The sequence below is a fragment of the Lotus japonicus genome, chromosome 5 (genome assembly GCF_012489685.1).
Source record: "Lotus japonicus ecotype B-129 chromosome 5, LjGifu_v1.2".
Classification (NCBI taxonomy): Eukaryota; Viridiplantae; Streptophyta; class Magnoliopsida; order Fabales; family Fabaceae; genus Lotus; species Lotus japonicus.
Window position 1 is genome coordinate 11362677 of NC_080045.1, and position 16184 is coordinate 11378860.

The following is a 16184-nucleotide window of genomic DNA, read 5'->3' on the forward strand; positions in this document are numbered from 1 at the left end:
GGACGCTCTTTCGCCCTTAGATTCCTAGGTTTCACAACCCTTTGAGTTTCACACGAAGCTGAATTGCAAGTAAATGTTATGAAGAGGTCTGGGTACCCAAATTTCTTGAAGATGGTCATTGCATTCTGGGAATTATTGAACACATAGAGACGTCCACCAGTAAAAGATGGGGGCAAAATTACTCGCTTCCAACAGAAGAGGGATATATCTCTCCCTTGTCGATGGCTTATGCAATACCATTTAAATAATCAGCTCTAATCAACTCTTAAGTACGCTGAATGTAAGAGAGCCTGCTAGCTTCAATCATGGTAAAAGTATCATCCGCAAACTGTTGAACAACCTTTTAACAGTAACAACATTTCCAAACTTCCTTCCTCTTTCATCAGATATAAACATATTTTTTGTTGCTTTCAACTAATGCATATTAAATCATCATGTCATATTATGGCTAAAAAAATATCAGCTACAAAGGTAACTATCCAACACTTTAAAACTGAGAATTTGTTTCAATTCAAAACAATCTTAAAGAATTCATTCTTTGACATTTTTAGACAATTCAATGTCATTATAGGAAGCTCTCCATCTTTACTAAAATCTAAATCTAAAGGTCATTGTGACTCATGCTCTTATATCTTCATAAACGGGAGGCATGCTCCAGCAAAATAACCTTATGTTTCGAATCAGCAAAGTCATTTTGTATTCATGTTGGCTCATGTTCATTGCCTCTGGAAAAGCATCACACATTTGAACCAAGCTTTGAAGATGGTGGAGTATGAAATGCGAGATTGATGGGGGTGAACTTGAAGTTAGAGTACTCTTTGCAGATTTTTTTACTGTGTTTATTTGCAACTCTTAAAACTTAAAAGTAATGGAAGAATCAAAATATAGATTGAGGTGGTCCTTCTCATGAATTAGTAAATGCTTGACTAACTTGACCAAGTTTAACAAGTTTCAGAATCTGGGTGCTTTTAAATTGCTTATTGATCTAGCTTATACTAATTATGAAGTGGCAATACTATTGATAGAGAAGTTTTGCCAAACCTATCCTTAACATCTGTATTTACATATTGACGTTGAAAACAACTTCCATCAATTCCATATATGATAGAAATTTCAGAGTATTAATTAAACTTTAAGTGAAGAAAAAGTTTATTTTTAGTGTATTAATTAAATTTTATGTTATTTTTATTGAATTTTTAGACTTTTATTAATTAATTTTTATGGTATTTTTATTGATTGTTACTTTTTTGTTTAATCTAGGTAAATCTTAGATAATTAGGGAAAAATATTTTATGAAAAAGTTTCTCAGATTTAAAATCAATCAATCAATATATATTAGAAAAAAATAATTTCTATCAGACTCATTTAGTGACGTGACAGCATCAGATTAATTCTCATAAAAATAATTTCAAGTGTCAATTTGTTAGATAACAAATTCCACATGTCAATTTGTTAGATAGCGCTTTCAATTTGTTAGATAAAAATACTCTTCTTATGTTGTGTTATTTTATTTTAAAACCGAATTTTAAAATATTTTCCATAATTATCTAAGATTTGACAAAAATATAACTACGGGTCTACCATATATGGGTAATTTTTTGGTATTGTCCTAGTTTCAAAACAGTCCCAAATCAACAAATAAAGGCATGACACGTGTTATTTCTATTTATTTATTTTTAATAGTCACAAGATATTCAATCTTTGAACCCCAACATTTTACTAAATTAAATTTTAGTCCCAACTAATTTACACTATTATACTTTTTTCTCAAGATGTAATAAATTATAATTTCGACCGTGAAAAAAACGTATTTTCATCGTGAACATCATCTTCTTCCTCAGTCCGCCGCTGTACGCCCCGTAGAGTGCCGCTCGCCGCAGACGGCTGACGCTCGTCATTCGCTGAAGATCACCACTCACCGCATCCAAGACCTAATAATGACGGCGGCAACAAGTCGAGCGGCGCGTATGGCGAGAGGATTTGTAGGCTAAAGGCTAGCGTCACCGGCGGCATCTGCGGCAAGCGGCGATGGCGAGAGGTGGCGGCAAAAGATTTTAAGGATGAAGTTTTTTTTTTTTTTTTAACGTGGTTGAATTGATTTTTACGGTTATTAAGTTTTTTTTGAACTAACGGTTACAAAGTCAAGATTTGTGATAATTTTTGAAATACAACATAAAATATTGATTGCTGAAGATTTAAAATATAATTTGATAAATGTTATGGGTTAAATCATAATTTATGATATCTTGAGAAGAAAGTATAATAATGTAGATTAGTTGGGACTAAAATTTAGTTTAGTAAAATATTGGTGTTAAAAGATTGAATATCTAGTTACTACTAAAAATAAAAAATAAAAAATATAATTAACACATGTCATGCCTTGATTGGTTGCATTTGAGACTGTTTTGAAAGTGTCTCAAATGAGACAATAGCCAAGAGGTCACCACCATATATAACGACAAAAAAATAAAGGGTTAAAATCTATAATCGTCCCTGTACTTTGACCGAGTTTTGAAAACCGTCCCTCGCCGGAAAATTATCTGAAAACCATCCTCAGACTATTGAAAATAATTTCAACCCATCCCTCCGGCCGCCTCAAGTCCGACCAGCTCCTTACGTGGTTGTCCACGTCAATTGGGTTAAAACATATAATCGTCCCTGCACTTTGAGCGAGTTTTGAAAACCGTCCCTCGCCGAAAAATTATATGAAAACCATCCTCAGGATATTGGAAATAATTTCAACTCATCCTACAAAATGCATAGCAACACAGGTCATGAACAAACAACACATGGTGATGAACAAGCATGCATAATTTCAAGCAAATTTTAAGTTTCAAGCATCACTAAACCCAAATCGCACACTGTCAATTCGAACAAACGAAACCCTAAAATAGAAACAAGGTAGAAACAATCCGATTCAATTCTAAAATAGAAACCAACAACAACAATACACAACTCGCAAAACCAACAACAACACATGCTACTCGCAATTCGTATTCAACACCCTCTCAACAACAAAAACCCTAACTTTCAACGGTTAAACGAGAATGATTGAGAAAAAACCTCACAAGCTTCCTTCCCAGTTCTTCATCGCAACCTCGGTGTTCTTCGTTCGAGGATGGTTTTCAGATAATTTTCCGGCGAGGGACGGTTTTCAAAACTCGCTCAAAGTACAGGGACGATTATATAAAAAAAAATCAACGTCGGGTCCCATTAATTGACGTGGACGACCAAGTCAGCGATTGCCAGACCTGAGGCTGTCAGAGGGACGGGTCAAAATTGTTTTTAAAAGTCTAAGGATGATTTTCAGATAATTTTCCAGCGAGAGACGGTTTTCAAAACTCGCTCAAAGTTCAGGGACGGTTATAGTTTTTAACCCAAAAATAAATAAACCAATATATATATATATATATATTTATATTTTATATATCTTGGTGTGCAAGCTATATAACCCACTTACCCTCACACGTGTTATCTTGCACGACACTCGATCATCAGAAAAAACGGCTCACAACTCCTGCCACGTCCCATCGCGTTATCCATTTGTCTGTCATCTAGTCCCTTCCAAATGAAATCGTGAGTCGTGACGATATCATCACTTTTCCTTTTAAATTTTATTTATTTTTTATTTAATTTTCCAGACAGTTTCTTTTCTCGAAACTCATCGCCTCGCTCTCTCAACTTTCCTTCCATAAAGTCACTAAATCTCAACCGCGAACCAAGCTTTTCGCTTCAGTTCGTTGCCGCACTCTCAGCTCTCTTCACCCTCACCCTCTCCGTCGTTCTTCATCACCAAACCCTAGCTCTCTTTCGAATCTCACTCCTCTTCACCAATCTCAGATCTGTTACTTTATCACTCGATTCAACCAATTTCCTCTTGTTTTTACGGATTCAAGGTTTTTGGATTTGTGCTTGTTTCCACAATTTTCATTGTGTGTCGTTTCAGGTTGGTTTGATACTGTTGTGGTTTATCGTTTTTCTCTTTTTTCGCAAATTGAATTAATTAAACGGTTACGCGGTTAGTTTTTGAATTTTGATTCAAACTTTCATCTCTTTTGGTTGTTTTGTTGACAGTTTCGTTTCTGTTTTCGTGTTTTCCGCGCTCAAATTGATGCAAAACTCTGTTTCTAATTGTGGATTTTGTGCTCAGAAGCGTTGATTTGGTAGCGGAAATTCAAGTTTGGCATCAGAGTTTTTGTTAATGCTGTGCTCTGGTTTTGGTTTTGTGGTGGTGGTTACGACGTTTGGATTCCCAGGGGTTCTGTTGTTTGATTATGATGGGAGAGGAAGCGGTTTGCCTCGTGCAGGCATTGGCAGCGGATGGAGTGAAGGGAAACAATGAGGAATCGAGGGCGGAACTGAAGCGGGATTTCCACCAATGTGTTGCTGATACTGAGCCTGAACAACTGTCTCCGAACAAGAAACAAGCGAAAGAAGTTTCGAATGATGAAGTGCGCTCGGAGGTTTCCAACCCGAACATTTCAGCGACGGAGAACGCGCTGGCTTTTCAAGATATCAGTAGCCAACCGACTGAATCGGAGAATGCTCACCACGCTGAGTGTGGGGAACTAACTTCCACTTGCCTGGAGAATTCGAGTTCTTATGGGTCGTTGAGTGATGAAGCGGGTGTTCAGGACAATAATCATAGTAGTAATGATATTGATAATGATAACAATAACAATAACGATACTTCTCAGAATGGTAAGGACACGAGTACTTCCCGTGTTGTGTTGGAAATCCCCAAGCATGCTAGTTCGACTGGGATCAGAAAGATTACTTTTAAGTTCAGTAAAAAGAAGGAGGACTATTGCTATCAACCACCTGCAAAGGATGATAATGAGAGCTCGTGTGGAATGGGTTATGTTCGAGATGGAGACTTGGATTTGTACACTCGCAATATGGAATTGAAAATGTCAAAGAAAGTAGTCCCTGATTGCTACCCTACAAATGTCAAAAAGCTGTTATCAACTGGTATCCTTGACGGAGCTGTAGTGAAATATATTTACAACCCATTAAAGGTAAAGCATGCAAGAGTTGTCTTTTTCATATACTTATTTAGGGTTTCTTCTTATGTTTTGAAGTTAATGTCAGGTTGAGCTCCAGGGGATTATTAGTGGTGGTGGATATTTGTGTGGCTGTTCAATGTGCAACTACTCCAGAGTAAGAATGCGATATAGTCCTCGTTAGGGTGGGATTTTTGGTTCAAAATGGTTACAATATATAGCTAATTTCATCATTTTGTCAGGTGCTTAGTGCATATGAATTCGAGCAGCATGCCGGTGCGAAAACTAGACATCCAAATAATCATATATTCCTTGAAAATGGAAGACCAGTATATAGTATTATACAGGAAATAAAAACTTCCCCACTCAGTGTCCTAGATGAGGTTATAAAGAACGTGGCTGGTGCATCTGTCAACGAGGAGTGCTTCCAGCTTTGGAAAGGTGATGATTTTATCTGATTTTTAAATGCATTGAAAGCCCAGAGGTTTAACGCTCATGTTAATAGAATTGTCTTGAAAGATATACATATTAGTGTGCTGCGCCAATGTGCTATTTTGTTTGGTTTATATTGTTTGCCTGGCACAAAATGCTATGCTAACATGGGGAAGAAGTCTTCATTTGAAACTTAGGTTTATCTATCTGAAATTCTGAATACTAAATTAGTACCGGTTATTGTTCTCTGCAGGCATTTTGTATCTATCTAGTGTTGTCATTTTCTCCCTACAACTACAAATGTGTATCAAGGGTCAATTTTGAGTCCACATCATTTTTTGATGGTGTATGCTATCTGTGAATGACATAGTTTTAGCAGGAGTGTTGAGAGAGGAAAACAGAAATGAGGTGAACCATAGTTTTAGCAGGAGAGTTGTGAATGACATAGTTTTGCTTATGCTGAAGTTAAACATACTATATTTAATGCAAGTTTAGCAAGAAAACACAAATCCTATCTTAGAGGTGAAAATTAGAGAATAGACAATGCTGCAAGTTTCACGCTTTAAGTCTTAACCTTGATTCCATGTGATAGAGGAGATTTTGACCGAAGGATTCAAGCAAAGTAGATGAAATGGGAGCAATGCTTTTGGTGTGATCCGTGATAAAAAATATCACTGAAGTAAAGATAAATTTTACCGCACAACTATAAGACCCGCAATGTTTTATGGGATTGGATCTTATGTCGTAAAGAGCCAAGCGGACTAAACATTAAATTTAGTGTCGCATAAATGAGAATATGATGATGCATGAGTCGTTACAACAAATGAAATTAGGAATACAATTTAGTCTTGTCGTATGCATACGGTCTATCTTTAAATTTAACACATGACAGAACATTATGACATTGTCTGATCCATGTAGCTGTCTCGACCTAGGGGGTGATGGTTGATGCACAACATAAATAGTTTTAAGGGAGAAAAGGGGATGCAAGAATGCAGGAAGATGGTTGAGGGAAAGAAGGGGACTTGAGGAAGAGAATTATCCAGAAGAGGGAAAAAAGTTGGGTTATTTTCTTACTTTTGGATGATATTGTGAGACAAAAAGTTGTCTCATGATTTACAAAGTGACATATTTTTAGAGTTTTGTCTTGTTTTCTATCTTCTGTTTTGCCCTGTCACATGACCATTTTGAAAAAAATATGGAACAAGTAATTTGTGCTGCCCAGTCTTTTATTTTTTTTAGCGAATCCGACGTGCCCTGAACTACAAATATTTTGAAATAGTGACACAAAAGATATGAACTTAAATAATTCTATTCCTCCTCTCTTTTGATAGATCTAATCATTATGTAGTCTAGTCTTATGGCCTTATCATCTAAGAGAATACTATTATCAATTTCCAACTTCTTCAAAAGCTTAAGCTGCCAGGTCAAAGCTTATGATTGCTTTTATATCTATTATCATTCCAAAGCTTCCAGGATTTGACAGGAATATAATTGTGTATATATGTGCATGATTTCTGCAACTGGCAAGGGAAGACATATTTGGTTATCTTTTGTACTGATGTGAACAGTTTGTTTTCGATGGAGATTTTCTCGTAGTAAATAGTTAGAGCTGTTTCTATCGTCTTGCTTTGGTCATTGCTTTTTCTGTTTACATATATTCTTTCCATGGATTTTGCAGAAAGTCTTCTACAAAGCAACGAGAGGGATCAGTCTTGTAAAAATTTTAGTGCTAAGTCAGTTAGCAATAGCACGCCTCGTACAAGCATCAGGTAAACCACAAATGAACCTTTAACTAAAAAAGAATAAAGCAGTTGTGCATTTTCTATGCCTTGCTGTTTGCTTGTTTGATTCATTTGGATCTTGGTAACCTTTTCAATCAAGGCAGTATATAGTTAACAGAACATATATGTATTTTCCTTCATTAGAAGTAGTTTTTGTTGTCAATGTATATATTCTTATTCTTATATATATATATATTATTTGTAAAAGAAAGAACTGAAAGAGGAAGGCAAAGGGGAGAGAAAAAGGTTTCTCAAGGAAAAGAAAGTGTTCATGGATCCAAGCATGAATCCAGGTTAGTCATCTCTTTCTTGTCTTGTACTGAGAATCATATTAATTTAAAGATCCAAGTTTAGGTTGTCTACATGATGAAACACGTAGTTTATAGAGTTGTAAGCCAATTTCTTTAAACTAGGTTTTTCATCATGCAGAAAACCTAAACTAGGATCTTTAAATCTCACTACAAGAAAAGAAAGAGATGACTAACCTGGATTCACGCTTGGATCCATTAACAATTTCTTTTCCTTGAAAAACCTTTTTTCTCTCCCCTTTGCCTTCCTCTTTCAGTTCTTCTCTGATGGATGAGAAGAGGGCCAGAATACCTTACTCTCTGAAACTGCTTACTAACTTGCTGTTAAATGTCTTGACATTGATGGCTGACCACAACAAGTGACTGTTTTGTTTAATGGACCCCCTTAGTCAAGATTAACATAGGCTTTGTTATGTAATTCCTTTTGGTTACTTCACAGTTCACATCATTAAATTATAAATATGTGAATGTTTGTAGCTTTGTGTTTTGAGAATAAAGCTGACTTCCAACATCAAATATTTTAACTCAAATAGTCCTGATGTTTCAAGTCAGGCAGTGCTTTCAGAATTTGAGACTTGGGGTTTGTTAGTTGAACTTAAGCTGGTATTTCCTAATTGTGCATTTACGGGTTTTGTTAAAGAAAAACAATTCTATCATCACCGTGTTTTTTTGCTGTGGTGTTATCCATGAGTGCCAACAACTTAACTTTTGTTTAGAAAACTCTGGAATCAATGTTATTATGCGACTATCAATAATCAAATGTTAATATTATCAAACTTATTTTCATTATATTAACATAAATTGGTTTACTTTGGAAAGAAAAAACACTGATAAAACTTTTACCGAAATAATTTTGCTGTTCCAGTCAATCTGTAGAAAGTTCGGGCCACTGGTCATCTTTGCATGCGCCAAGTCATTTTGAGCAGCAAATGTATGTGAGTCAGACAACTGATGAGTGGAAACGTCTGGTGAAAAAGTTTGTTCTCTCTCTATCTCTCTCGATTTAATTCCCAACATCTGGTACTTGCTTGTTGTATGTGCTTCAGCAGTCTGCATATGTATAATTTTATCTGGACGATTAAATTGTAGACTTTCCTTGTATATTCACAATAAACTGTTTTCTGTAGGCCAAGCTCCAACTCAGGTTTATTGCTGAAGAAAAGTGCTGATGGTTGCACCAAGAGAAGGTACCTTTTTGTTATACTTGTGCTGTGTTTCTCTGTCCTCTCTAACTTCACATGTGAATTGACATATCATAGCTACTGTAATTTGAATTTGAATTTTTTGCTTTTATCAGGGACAACGATTTGCACCGGTTACTTTTTATGCCTAATGGACTACCGGATGGTGCTGAGTTGGCTTACTACGTCAAAGGACAGGTGTCTTAATATTTTCTTTTTAATATTTATTTTTTGGGTTGATATGTACATGATTTTCTTTAAATATTTGATTTGTCTGATGTACATTTCAGAAATTACTTGGAGGTTACAAACAGGGAAATGGTATAGTCTGTAGTTGTTGTGACATAGAGGTATGATCATATAACTATAGGCTCATAACTATTTTTATTTTTATATAAATGTAAATGGTGAGTTAAGCTTTACTATTGTACTTTCATGCATAAACAGATAAGCCCTTCACAGTTTGAAGCCCATGCTGGAATGGCTGCTCGACGTCAACCGTGAGTAGACTGTTAAAGATCTAAATAAGCTGGTTTATATTTCCTTATCTTGAAAAATTTGTTATTTTGCAGTTACCGACACATATATACTTCCAATGGATTAACACTTCATGATATAGCTCTCTCTTTGGCAAATGGTCAAAACCTTACCACGGGAGATAGTGATGATATGTGTGCAATATGTGGAGATGGAGGAGATTTAATTCTTTGCAACGGGTGCCCTAGGGCCTTTCATGCAGGTGGACAAATTACCTTTGAACATTTAAGATATTCATAATTTGTGAATATTGTCATTATTTTTTTGTTTTTCTTATCCATATTATTAGTTTATTATGTTTTCTTTACACCACTTTCAAAAATATATTCACTGTCGCCCCATGCATCATTTAGATGATATGGATGTTGCTGTAACTTGCAAGCATGTTTTTTGCATTTATATGTTGCATACCAGGTGTAGCTTGCATAACCTATAGTCTGTTCTACTACCTTATTTTGTTTGATTGGGCCTAGGTTACTATAGTAGCAGATACTTATTTTTGAGGTTTAAAAAAACACTAATTATCTCGGAAGGTGAAGGGATATAAATATTGAGGTATGTTTTGCTTCACTTGCAGCCTGCTTGGGTTTACAGTGTGTTCCAGATGGTAGTTGGCATTGTCTAAATTGTAGAGATAATGGAAGAGAGTCTTCTATTGCGAGGCCAATCATGATACGGTTGACGCGGGTTGATAAAGCACCGGAATATGAAATGGGTGGATGTGTTGTTTGCAGGTTGGTTGTATGGCTGTTTATCTTAAGGCATTTATCAAATCAATCACAATTTCACAACTTAATGGGGAAGGCCCTTCCTTTCCTCGAGAAGAAATGCAATTTTACTTTCAAATAAGATTATGGTAAATGGATTATGTGGCTCTTGAGATCAAGTGGTTCAGTAGCATATAGTGCTAGGTGGTTAAAGAAATTCATCCCTGTGAAATTTAGTGTGATATGTGGTGTTGGAGTACTAGTGAAGATTTGTGTTATAAGCCATTGACTTTGCGGAATATTATATATGTATGTGGAATTTAATCAATTTGTATTGGGTTGTCCTTCCAGAGAAAGTTCAATTAGCTTTCTTATTTGGCATTCCTTTTGTATACTTAGTGTATTAATTGTTTCATATTTATCCCATCTATTTTTTTGTTTTTTTTTGGCGGGGGTGGAGGGGGCTGTAGTGTTGTGGAACTGTGAGGAAACTATAGTCTTTCTCTAAATGTAATTTTTTAAAAGCAAAGGAGGTAAAAAAGATACTGCCAGCATTAATCTTTTTTCAGAGTTGTTGTAATGTGTTTATTCTTTTTATTGGTCAACAGGGAACATGATTTCAGTGTTGAAAAATTTGATGACCGAACAGTAATAATTTGTGACCAGGTATGTTTTGTACATGATGAGAATTGTATTGCAATTTCTTTCTGTTTTAAACTGTAAGCATATTGTTGGTTTTTATCCAGTGTGAGAAGGAGTATCACGTTGGTTGCTTGCGGGACATTGGGCTCTGCGAGTTGAAAGTAAGCACCGCTTTATTGTAAATCAATTGATTTTTTATGATGCTTGTATTTGTTTTTTTATTTATCACATCTTACCACAGGAGCTGCCCAAGGATAAGTGGTTTTGTTGTGATGACTGCAATCGAATATATGTGGCTCTACAGAATTCAGTTTCTGCTGGTGCAGAAATTATACCATCTAGCTTGTCGGAACTAATAATCAGGAAGCATCAGGATAAGGGATTATATACTTCTGGAGGCGTTAATGATGTTCAGTGGAGAATTTTAAGTGGAAAAAGTCGTTATCCAGAGCATTTACCGTTACTCTCACGGGCTGCTGCAATTTTTCGAGTGAGTATTTAAGGCTTCTTTGTTAAGTATGCTACTTGTTTTTTGCACTGCGTGTGGTTTTGAAAAGATATTTGTTAATGATTCATTGGTTCTATCCACTGCTCTTTAGTTTGGCTTGATGGTTCAATTCAAATTTGTGAAAGTGATAGGTTGGATATAAAGAATAGGTCTAATTATAAATTCTATAATATTAGTGGCAATTGTAAGTTCGGCTTTCGCCATTAGTGAATTTTCCTTTTAAAGAATAGGTCTTATTATAAACACTATAATATTAATAGGTTGCTGGTATGATGGTTTTGTCCATGGCCAAAAAAAGAATTCTCGTCTGTCAAAATCAGATCTTTTTAGTTGTGTTGTACTGAACATTGATACTCACTTGGGAGAGCTTTGATCCCAAGATGTTGATTTTTCATAAAAAAATAAATGAAATCCTTTGTTTGGAAATCTATAACACATTTTACAAATAGAGAGACTCTAAATAGGAACAGAGACACGTGCATGAATCAGGCCTGTAAAGAGAACAAGTGCACATTCTTCTTTCAGATTCAACTACCGAGTATTCAGTTTTTAGGGGGTGCTGAGAGAAGTGTTTCTCTTGTTCTGTTAGGTTGTGGACTAGTTTCAAGTTGAGGTTTTTGCCTGTCATGGAATACACCTTTCTAATTCTATTTTTATTGCCTTTCTTAACCTGCCATTTGATAATTTTGTTTTAGGTTTTAAGTGGTACTGAAAATCTGTTGTTGTATTTTATACTTTTTTAACCACTTCTATCATGCCTTGGCTATATGTTTTTGGCAGGAGTGTTTTGATCCCATCGTTGCAATATCTGGCCGTGATCTGATTCCTGTTATGGTCTATGGGTAAGCAACTATGATCTATTTTACTGTAAATTGGCTATGGTCCATCTTCAGCCCTACAGCCTTCTATTATTGTCCATCCATCTAAGTGATGGTACTGTGATACAATGAATTATTAAGTCTTATATTTGAACACCACTAGCATAAGTTGAACTTGAATTATGATAAATGTGCATATTTCCTTTAGGGTGTCTTTCTTTGTTTTTAGGGGAGGGGAAGGGGGGGCATGTTCAAAAATTGTTGTTTCCAATTTTATTTGATAATTAAAGTGTCATCCTATTGATATAGTTCTGTATATTATGGACGTTATAAGTTGTATGAGGAGCATAAGGACGTAAGTTCAAATTGAAATCATGTGCTTTTTTGTATTATTAAGTCTTATATTTGAACACCACTACCATAAGTTGAACTTGAATTATGATAAATATGCATATTTCCTTTAGGGAGTCTTTCTTTGTTTCTAGGGGAGGTCAAGGGGGGCATGTTCAATACCCCCAATTTGGGGGAGCTAAAACATATAACTACAAGAGGGTTTTGGAGGGATGTTGGAAATACCCCAAACCCTTCCCCCTTCCTAAAATTTCACAAACAAGGGGAGGGCTTCTCACAAGCCTCCCCCCTCCCTTCCACAATTCAACTTGCAAACACACTCTAAATCACTAACCCCTCCCCTCTCTACCTACTTAATCATCGGTAGAAAAGCTATAATGTAGGCTTTCTCAGCATCTTTGTAGGAATATGATTTACGTTGAACTAAATTTACTTTTTTTTATCTGTCGAGTAGTTATTTTTTTGAAGTTTTCATCTTTTAACATTCGATTTAATGTTGTACTACAAGTGTTGGTATGAACTTTTAGTAGACACATGTCTCAAGATGCATTTGTCAACAAGTGGTTGAAAATTATTTTGTGAATCAGTGCTTGGTTTTAGGTATTCATGGTCTTTCTGGTCATCATTTTTTTCTGGTTTGAATTTATGCAGGAGAAATATTTCTGGCCAAGAATTTGGGGGGATGTACTGCATTGTTTTAATTGTGAAGTAAGTGGCTTTCTATGCTTTCCTCATTTTCGTGCCAGTTTATCAATTGGTCATATTGATAATATACGTTTCATACTTGCACAGTTCTGTTGTTGTATCTGCTGGACTTCTGAGGATTTTTGGCAGTTATGTTGCCGAGCTTCCACTAGTAGCTACAAGCAGAGAACATCAAGGAAAAGTAAGCAATTTATTGTAATTCATGCATGACCCAAAGTTGATTTATACATGCATTCAGTGACACTTCTTTTTATTAACATGTGACTTTCCATTTAGGGTTATTTTCAAGTGTTATTCTCCTGCATAGAGAGGTTGCTATCTTCTCTAAATGTAGAAAAGCTGGTGCTTCCTGCAGCAGGGGATGCCGAGTCAATTTGGACTAAGAAATTAGGCTTCCGAAAGATGAGTGAAGATCAGGTACAGTTCTTTTTCTAGGGTAGTTAGCCACAAGTTTGATTCCATGTTGAAAGATTTCTGTGGTCATTATTGCTTCATTATTTTATTTACTTACACAATAAGAGAATGGTTGGTGGTTACTTGAATTCAGACGTCGTGGAAACTGTTGCCGACATTAACAAGCAAGCATTAACGATTATGATTTTATTGTTTTGACCAGGTAACTAAATGTGTAAGAGAGGTGCAGCTCACCCTCTTCAACAAAACTTCAATGCTGGAGAAGACAGTGCAGTTAGCAACAGAATGATGATGCTTTGTCTGGTGTTGTAACTAATTTTTGGTTATTTATTCATTTTTTAGTATTTTCCACACTGTAACATTGCTGCTACGTTCTTGCTTTTAGCTTTATTGTTTTTCCTTAGGTTGTGGCTGGGTTTCTGGAGATGCCGGGCAGCCAGCCATGCCCCCCCCCCCCCTCTTTGTACAATGTAGGATAAAAGATTAAGCGTGGAAGATGGAAACACGTGGCCTGGAAGGATAGAATTAGAGAGGAGTTCTAAGAGCATGCTGACCATTTTTTTTCATAAGCATGCATTTCCGTCATAAAATTTTACTGTACTGAATTTTGGGTTACACCTAAAAAACTAGTGCATCTTCATGGTGGATTCACGGTTATAATTTGGGATCTCTTTGGAAACTACACACCGTGATGAATAATAGCAAAAAATTGCTGGTTTGATGCACTCAAAGGTGTACTATTTACTCCATTTAATGACCAAAAAGGTAAACTTGCTGTTATGTGCGAACCCGGAAGCCCTCTTTCCTTGATCAAAGTGATTGTGATTTTGACCCAAAAAAAAAAAAAAGTGATTGTGACTGTCACATGCAGTTCTGAACCTCATCATTCTGAAAAAAATATTGTTTTTTTTTTCTTTCTATTTTTGGATAAAGATCCTCTGTGGTTTAAAAATGATCTCAACCATTACCTTTTTATTTTCTATAAAGAAGTTATTTGAAGGCACGAGTTAATGCAATTTTCACCCTAGACAAAACTGCACACGGTGCAGTTATATGTTGAAACTCTTAGACAGCTAGGATTGCCTGCACTTGAAAAATGATTGCTAAGAACTCTCATCAAGATTTGTTGGTATAATGTGTTTGATTCATACTGTCTAATTTAGTGATTTTACATTGCATGTCCATGTACTTTCCTTTTATAATTTTAGTACATCTAGTATAGTGATTTTACAATTTTGTTTCAACTTTTGTGATTTTGATTTTTCAACTATGCAAATTTACGGTTAAATCATCTAATGGTCAACATAATTTTGTTCAAGTGAATTCCTTTTTTATAAGTTTTTCTTTTTTATATGAATCAAAATAACATTAATAAATAGCATCCGGCACAAATATCAATACATCATTATTTTTAGAGTAAAGTACACTCACCCCCCTCAAGTTTTGTTAGAATAACACTCCACCCCATTCTTATCTAAAATCTACACCCACCCCATTTTATATAGAGGCAAATTTAGTGACGAAAAATATTCTTCATTAATAATTAGTTATTATTTAAATTGTTAATCAATAATTTCAAAAAATATTTTCAATATAATCCAATAAATATAAAAATGAAAATATCACAGTCCTCCTCATTCTCTCAATCACGTTCTTCCTCCGTAAATTCACAATACAAATTATGCAATAGTACACATGACCGGTTGACAAACCATATCTCGAACATAGTGAAACATGCTTGTGTTTTCATATTTGGTAATAATTCAATTTTAATCAAAATAATCTATTTATACCTCCAATTTTTAAAATTGGATTAATTTTATCCGGATAACGCTTGCATCCTCTGTCTTACCGCGGCTGCTGGCACAGAGTTAGCCGATGCTTATTCCCCGGATACCGTCATTGCTTCTTCTCCTGGAAAAGAAGTTCACGACCCGTAGGCCCTCTACCTCCACACGACATTGTTCCGTCAGGCTTTCGCCCATTGCGGAAAATTCCCCACTACTGCCTCCCGTTCCAAAAAGCAACACAAATGGGTGGTGAAGAAAATAGAGAAACAAAATTAAGAAATATGAAGTGGATCAGAGGTTATTAGAACCCAACGATGCGGTGGAGCACCGTTTTTAACAAAATCCAACAACATCTTAAACCAACAAAGTGTTCGCTCACAACTTAAAGGGGTGAAGTTCACAACAAGTAGTTGAACAAGTGGCTTTGAGGATGTGCGATTCACGTTCTGGGGTTCAGGTCGCAACAAAACTTTGAGGCATGGTGGTGCCATGGGGTTTCCCATTCTGGGATGGTTGTCGTCGTGTTAAAGGGAGCAAAGGTTTGGTGGTGATCGTTTGTGGTGAGAAATATGATTTGGAGATAGATGAGACGTGGACTTAACAGGCAGAGTGGATGGTTTTTTTAAATTTAATTCAGTAAAATTATTTTCATAAATTGATGTATGATAATGTATATGTATTTAATTTATTTAAATTTTAACTAATTAGTAATTATTTTTTATTAGTGACAAATTTGTTTTCGTCACTAAATTTTGCCTTTATAAAAAATGGGGTGGAGTGTAGATTTTAAAAAACAATGGGGTGGAGTGTCATTCTTGCAAACCTTGAGGGGGTCAGTGTATTTTACTCTTATTTTTAACATAATTGTGTTAAAGTGGTTTTTTTTTGTTAAGATGATGGTTAACCATGTCTGTGTATGGTAATGAACATGGCATTTGCATTAACAAATTTATGGTGAGACCACAATTGTTCAAGACGAGGATCATGTAAGAGGATGTGTAGAA

At 35.6% G+C, this 16184-nt stretch overlaps 1 protein-coding gene across 3 annotated transcripts; it reads left to right on the plus strand.

The window, feature by feature from the left end:
• Positions 1 to 3629: 3629 nt before the first annotated feature.
• Positions 3630 to 14115, plus strand: LOC130717146 (uncharacterized). Of its 3 annotated transcripts, none has more exons than XM_057567271.1 (20): positions 3630 to 3946; positions 4075 to 5018; positions 5092 to 5160; positions 5246 to 5444; positions 7117 to 7207; positions 8393 to 8503; positions 8655 to 8714; positions 8825 to 8906; positions 8999 to 9058; positions 9156 to 9208; positions 9281 to 9447; positions 9823 to 9979; positions 10561 to 10618; positions 10699 to 10755; positions 10836 to 11084; positions 11883 to 11944; positions 12923 to 12979; positions 13064 to 13157; positions 13253 to 13393; positions 13593 to 14115. In XM_057567271.1, exons 2-20 carry the CDS (start codon positions 4275 to 4277, stop codon positions 13677 to 13679), a joined length of 2598 nt encoding a protein of 865 aa, XP_057423254.1. In that variant the 5' UTR covers positions 3630 to 3946; positions 4075 to 4274; the 3' UTR covers positions 13680 to 14115. The 3 variants fall into 3 exon arrangements, with proteins under 3 accessions (XP_057423254.1, XP_057423253.1, XP_057423255.1); XM_057567270.1 differs by having other exon boundaries at positions 4151 to 5018; XM_057567272.1 differs by having other exon boundaries at positions 4154 to 5018.
• The last annotated feature ends 2069 nt before the right edge of the window (positions 14116 to 16184 follow it).

What these genes read in the sequence shown, in the direction of transcription:
- LOC130717146 (XM_057567271.1), top strand. Translation starts at nt 4,275, where the DNA reads ATGATGGGAGAGGAAGCGGTTTGCCTCGTGCAGGCATTGGCAGCGGAT. An exon ending in CTTACTACGTCAAAGGACAG is followed by an intron (nt 8,907 to 8,998) that starts GTGTCTTAATAT and finishes TGTACATTTCAG; the next exon opens with AAATTACTTGGAGGTTACAA. An exon ending in GCAGAGAACATCAAGGAAAA is followed by an intron (nt 13,158 to 13,252) that starts GTAAGCAATTTA and finishes CTTTCCATTTAG; the next exon opens with GGTTATTTTCAAGTGTTATT.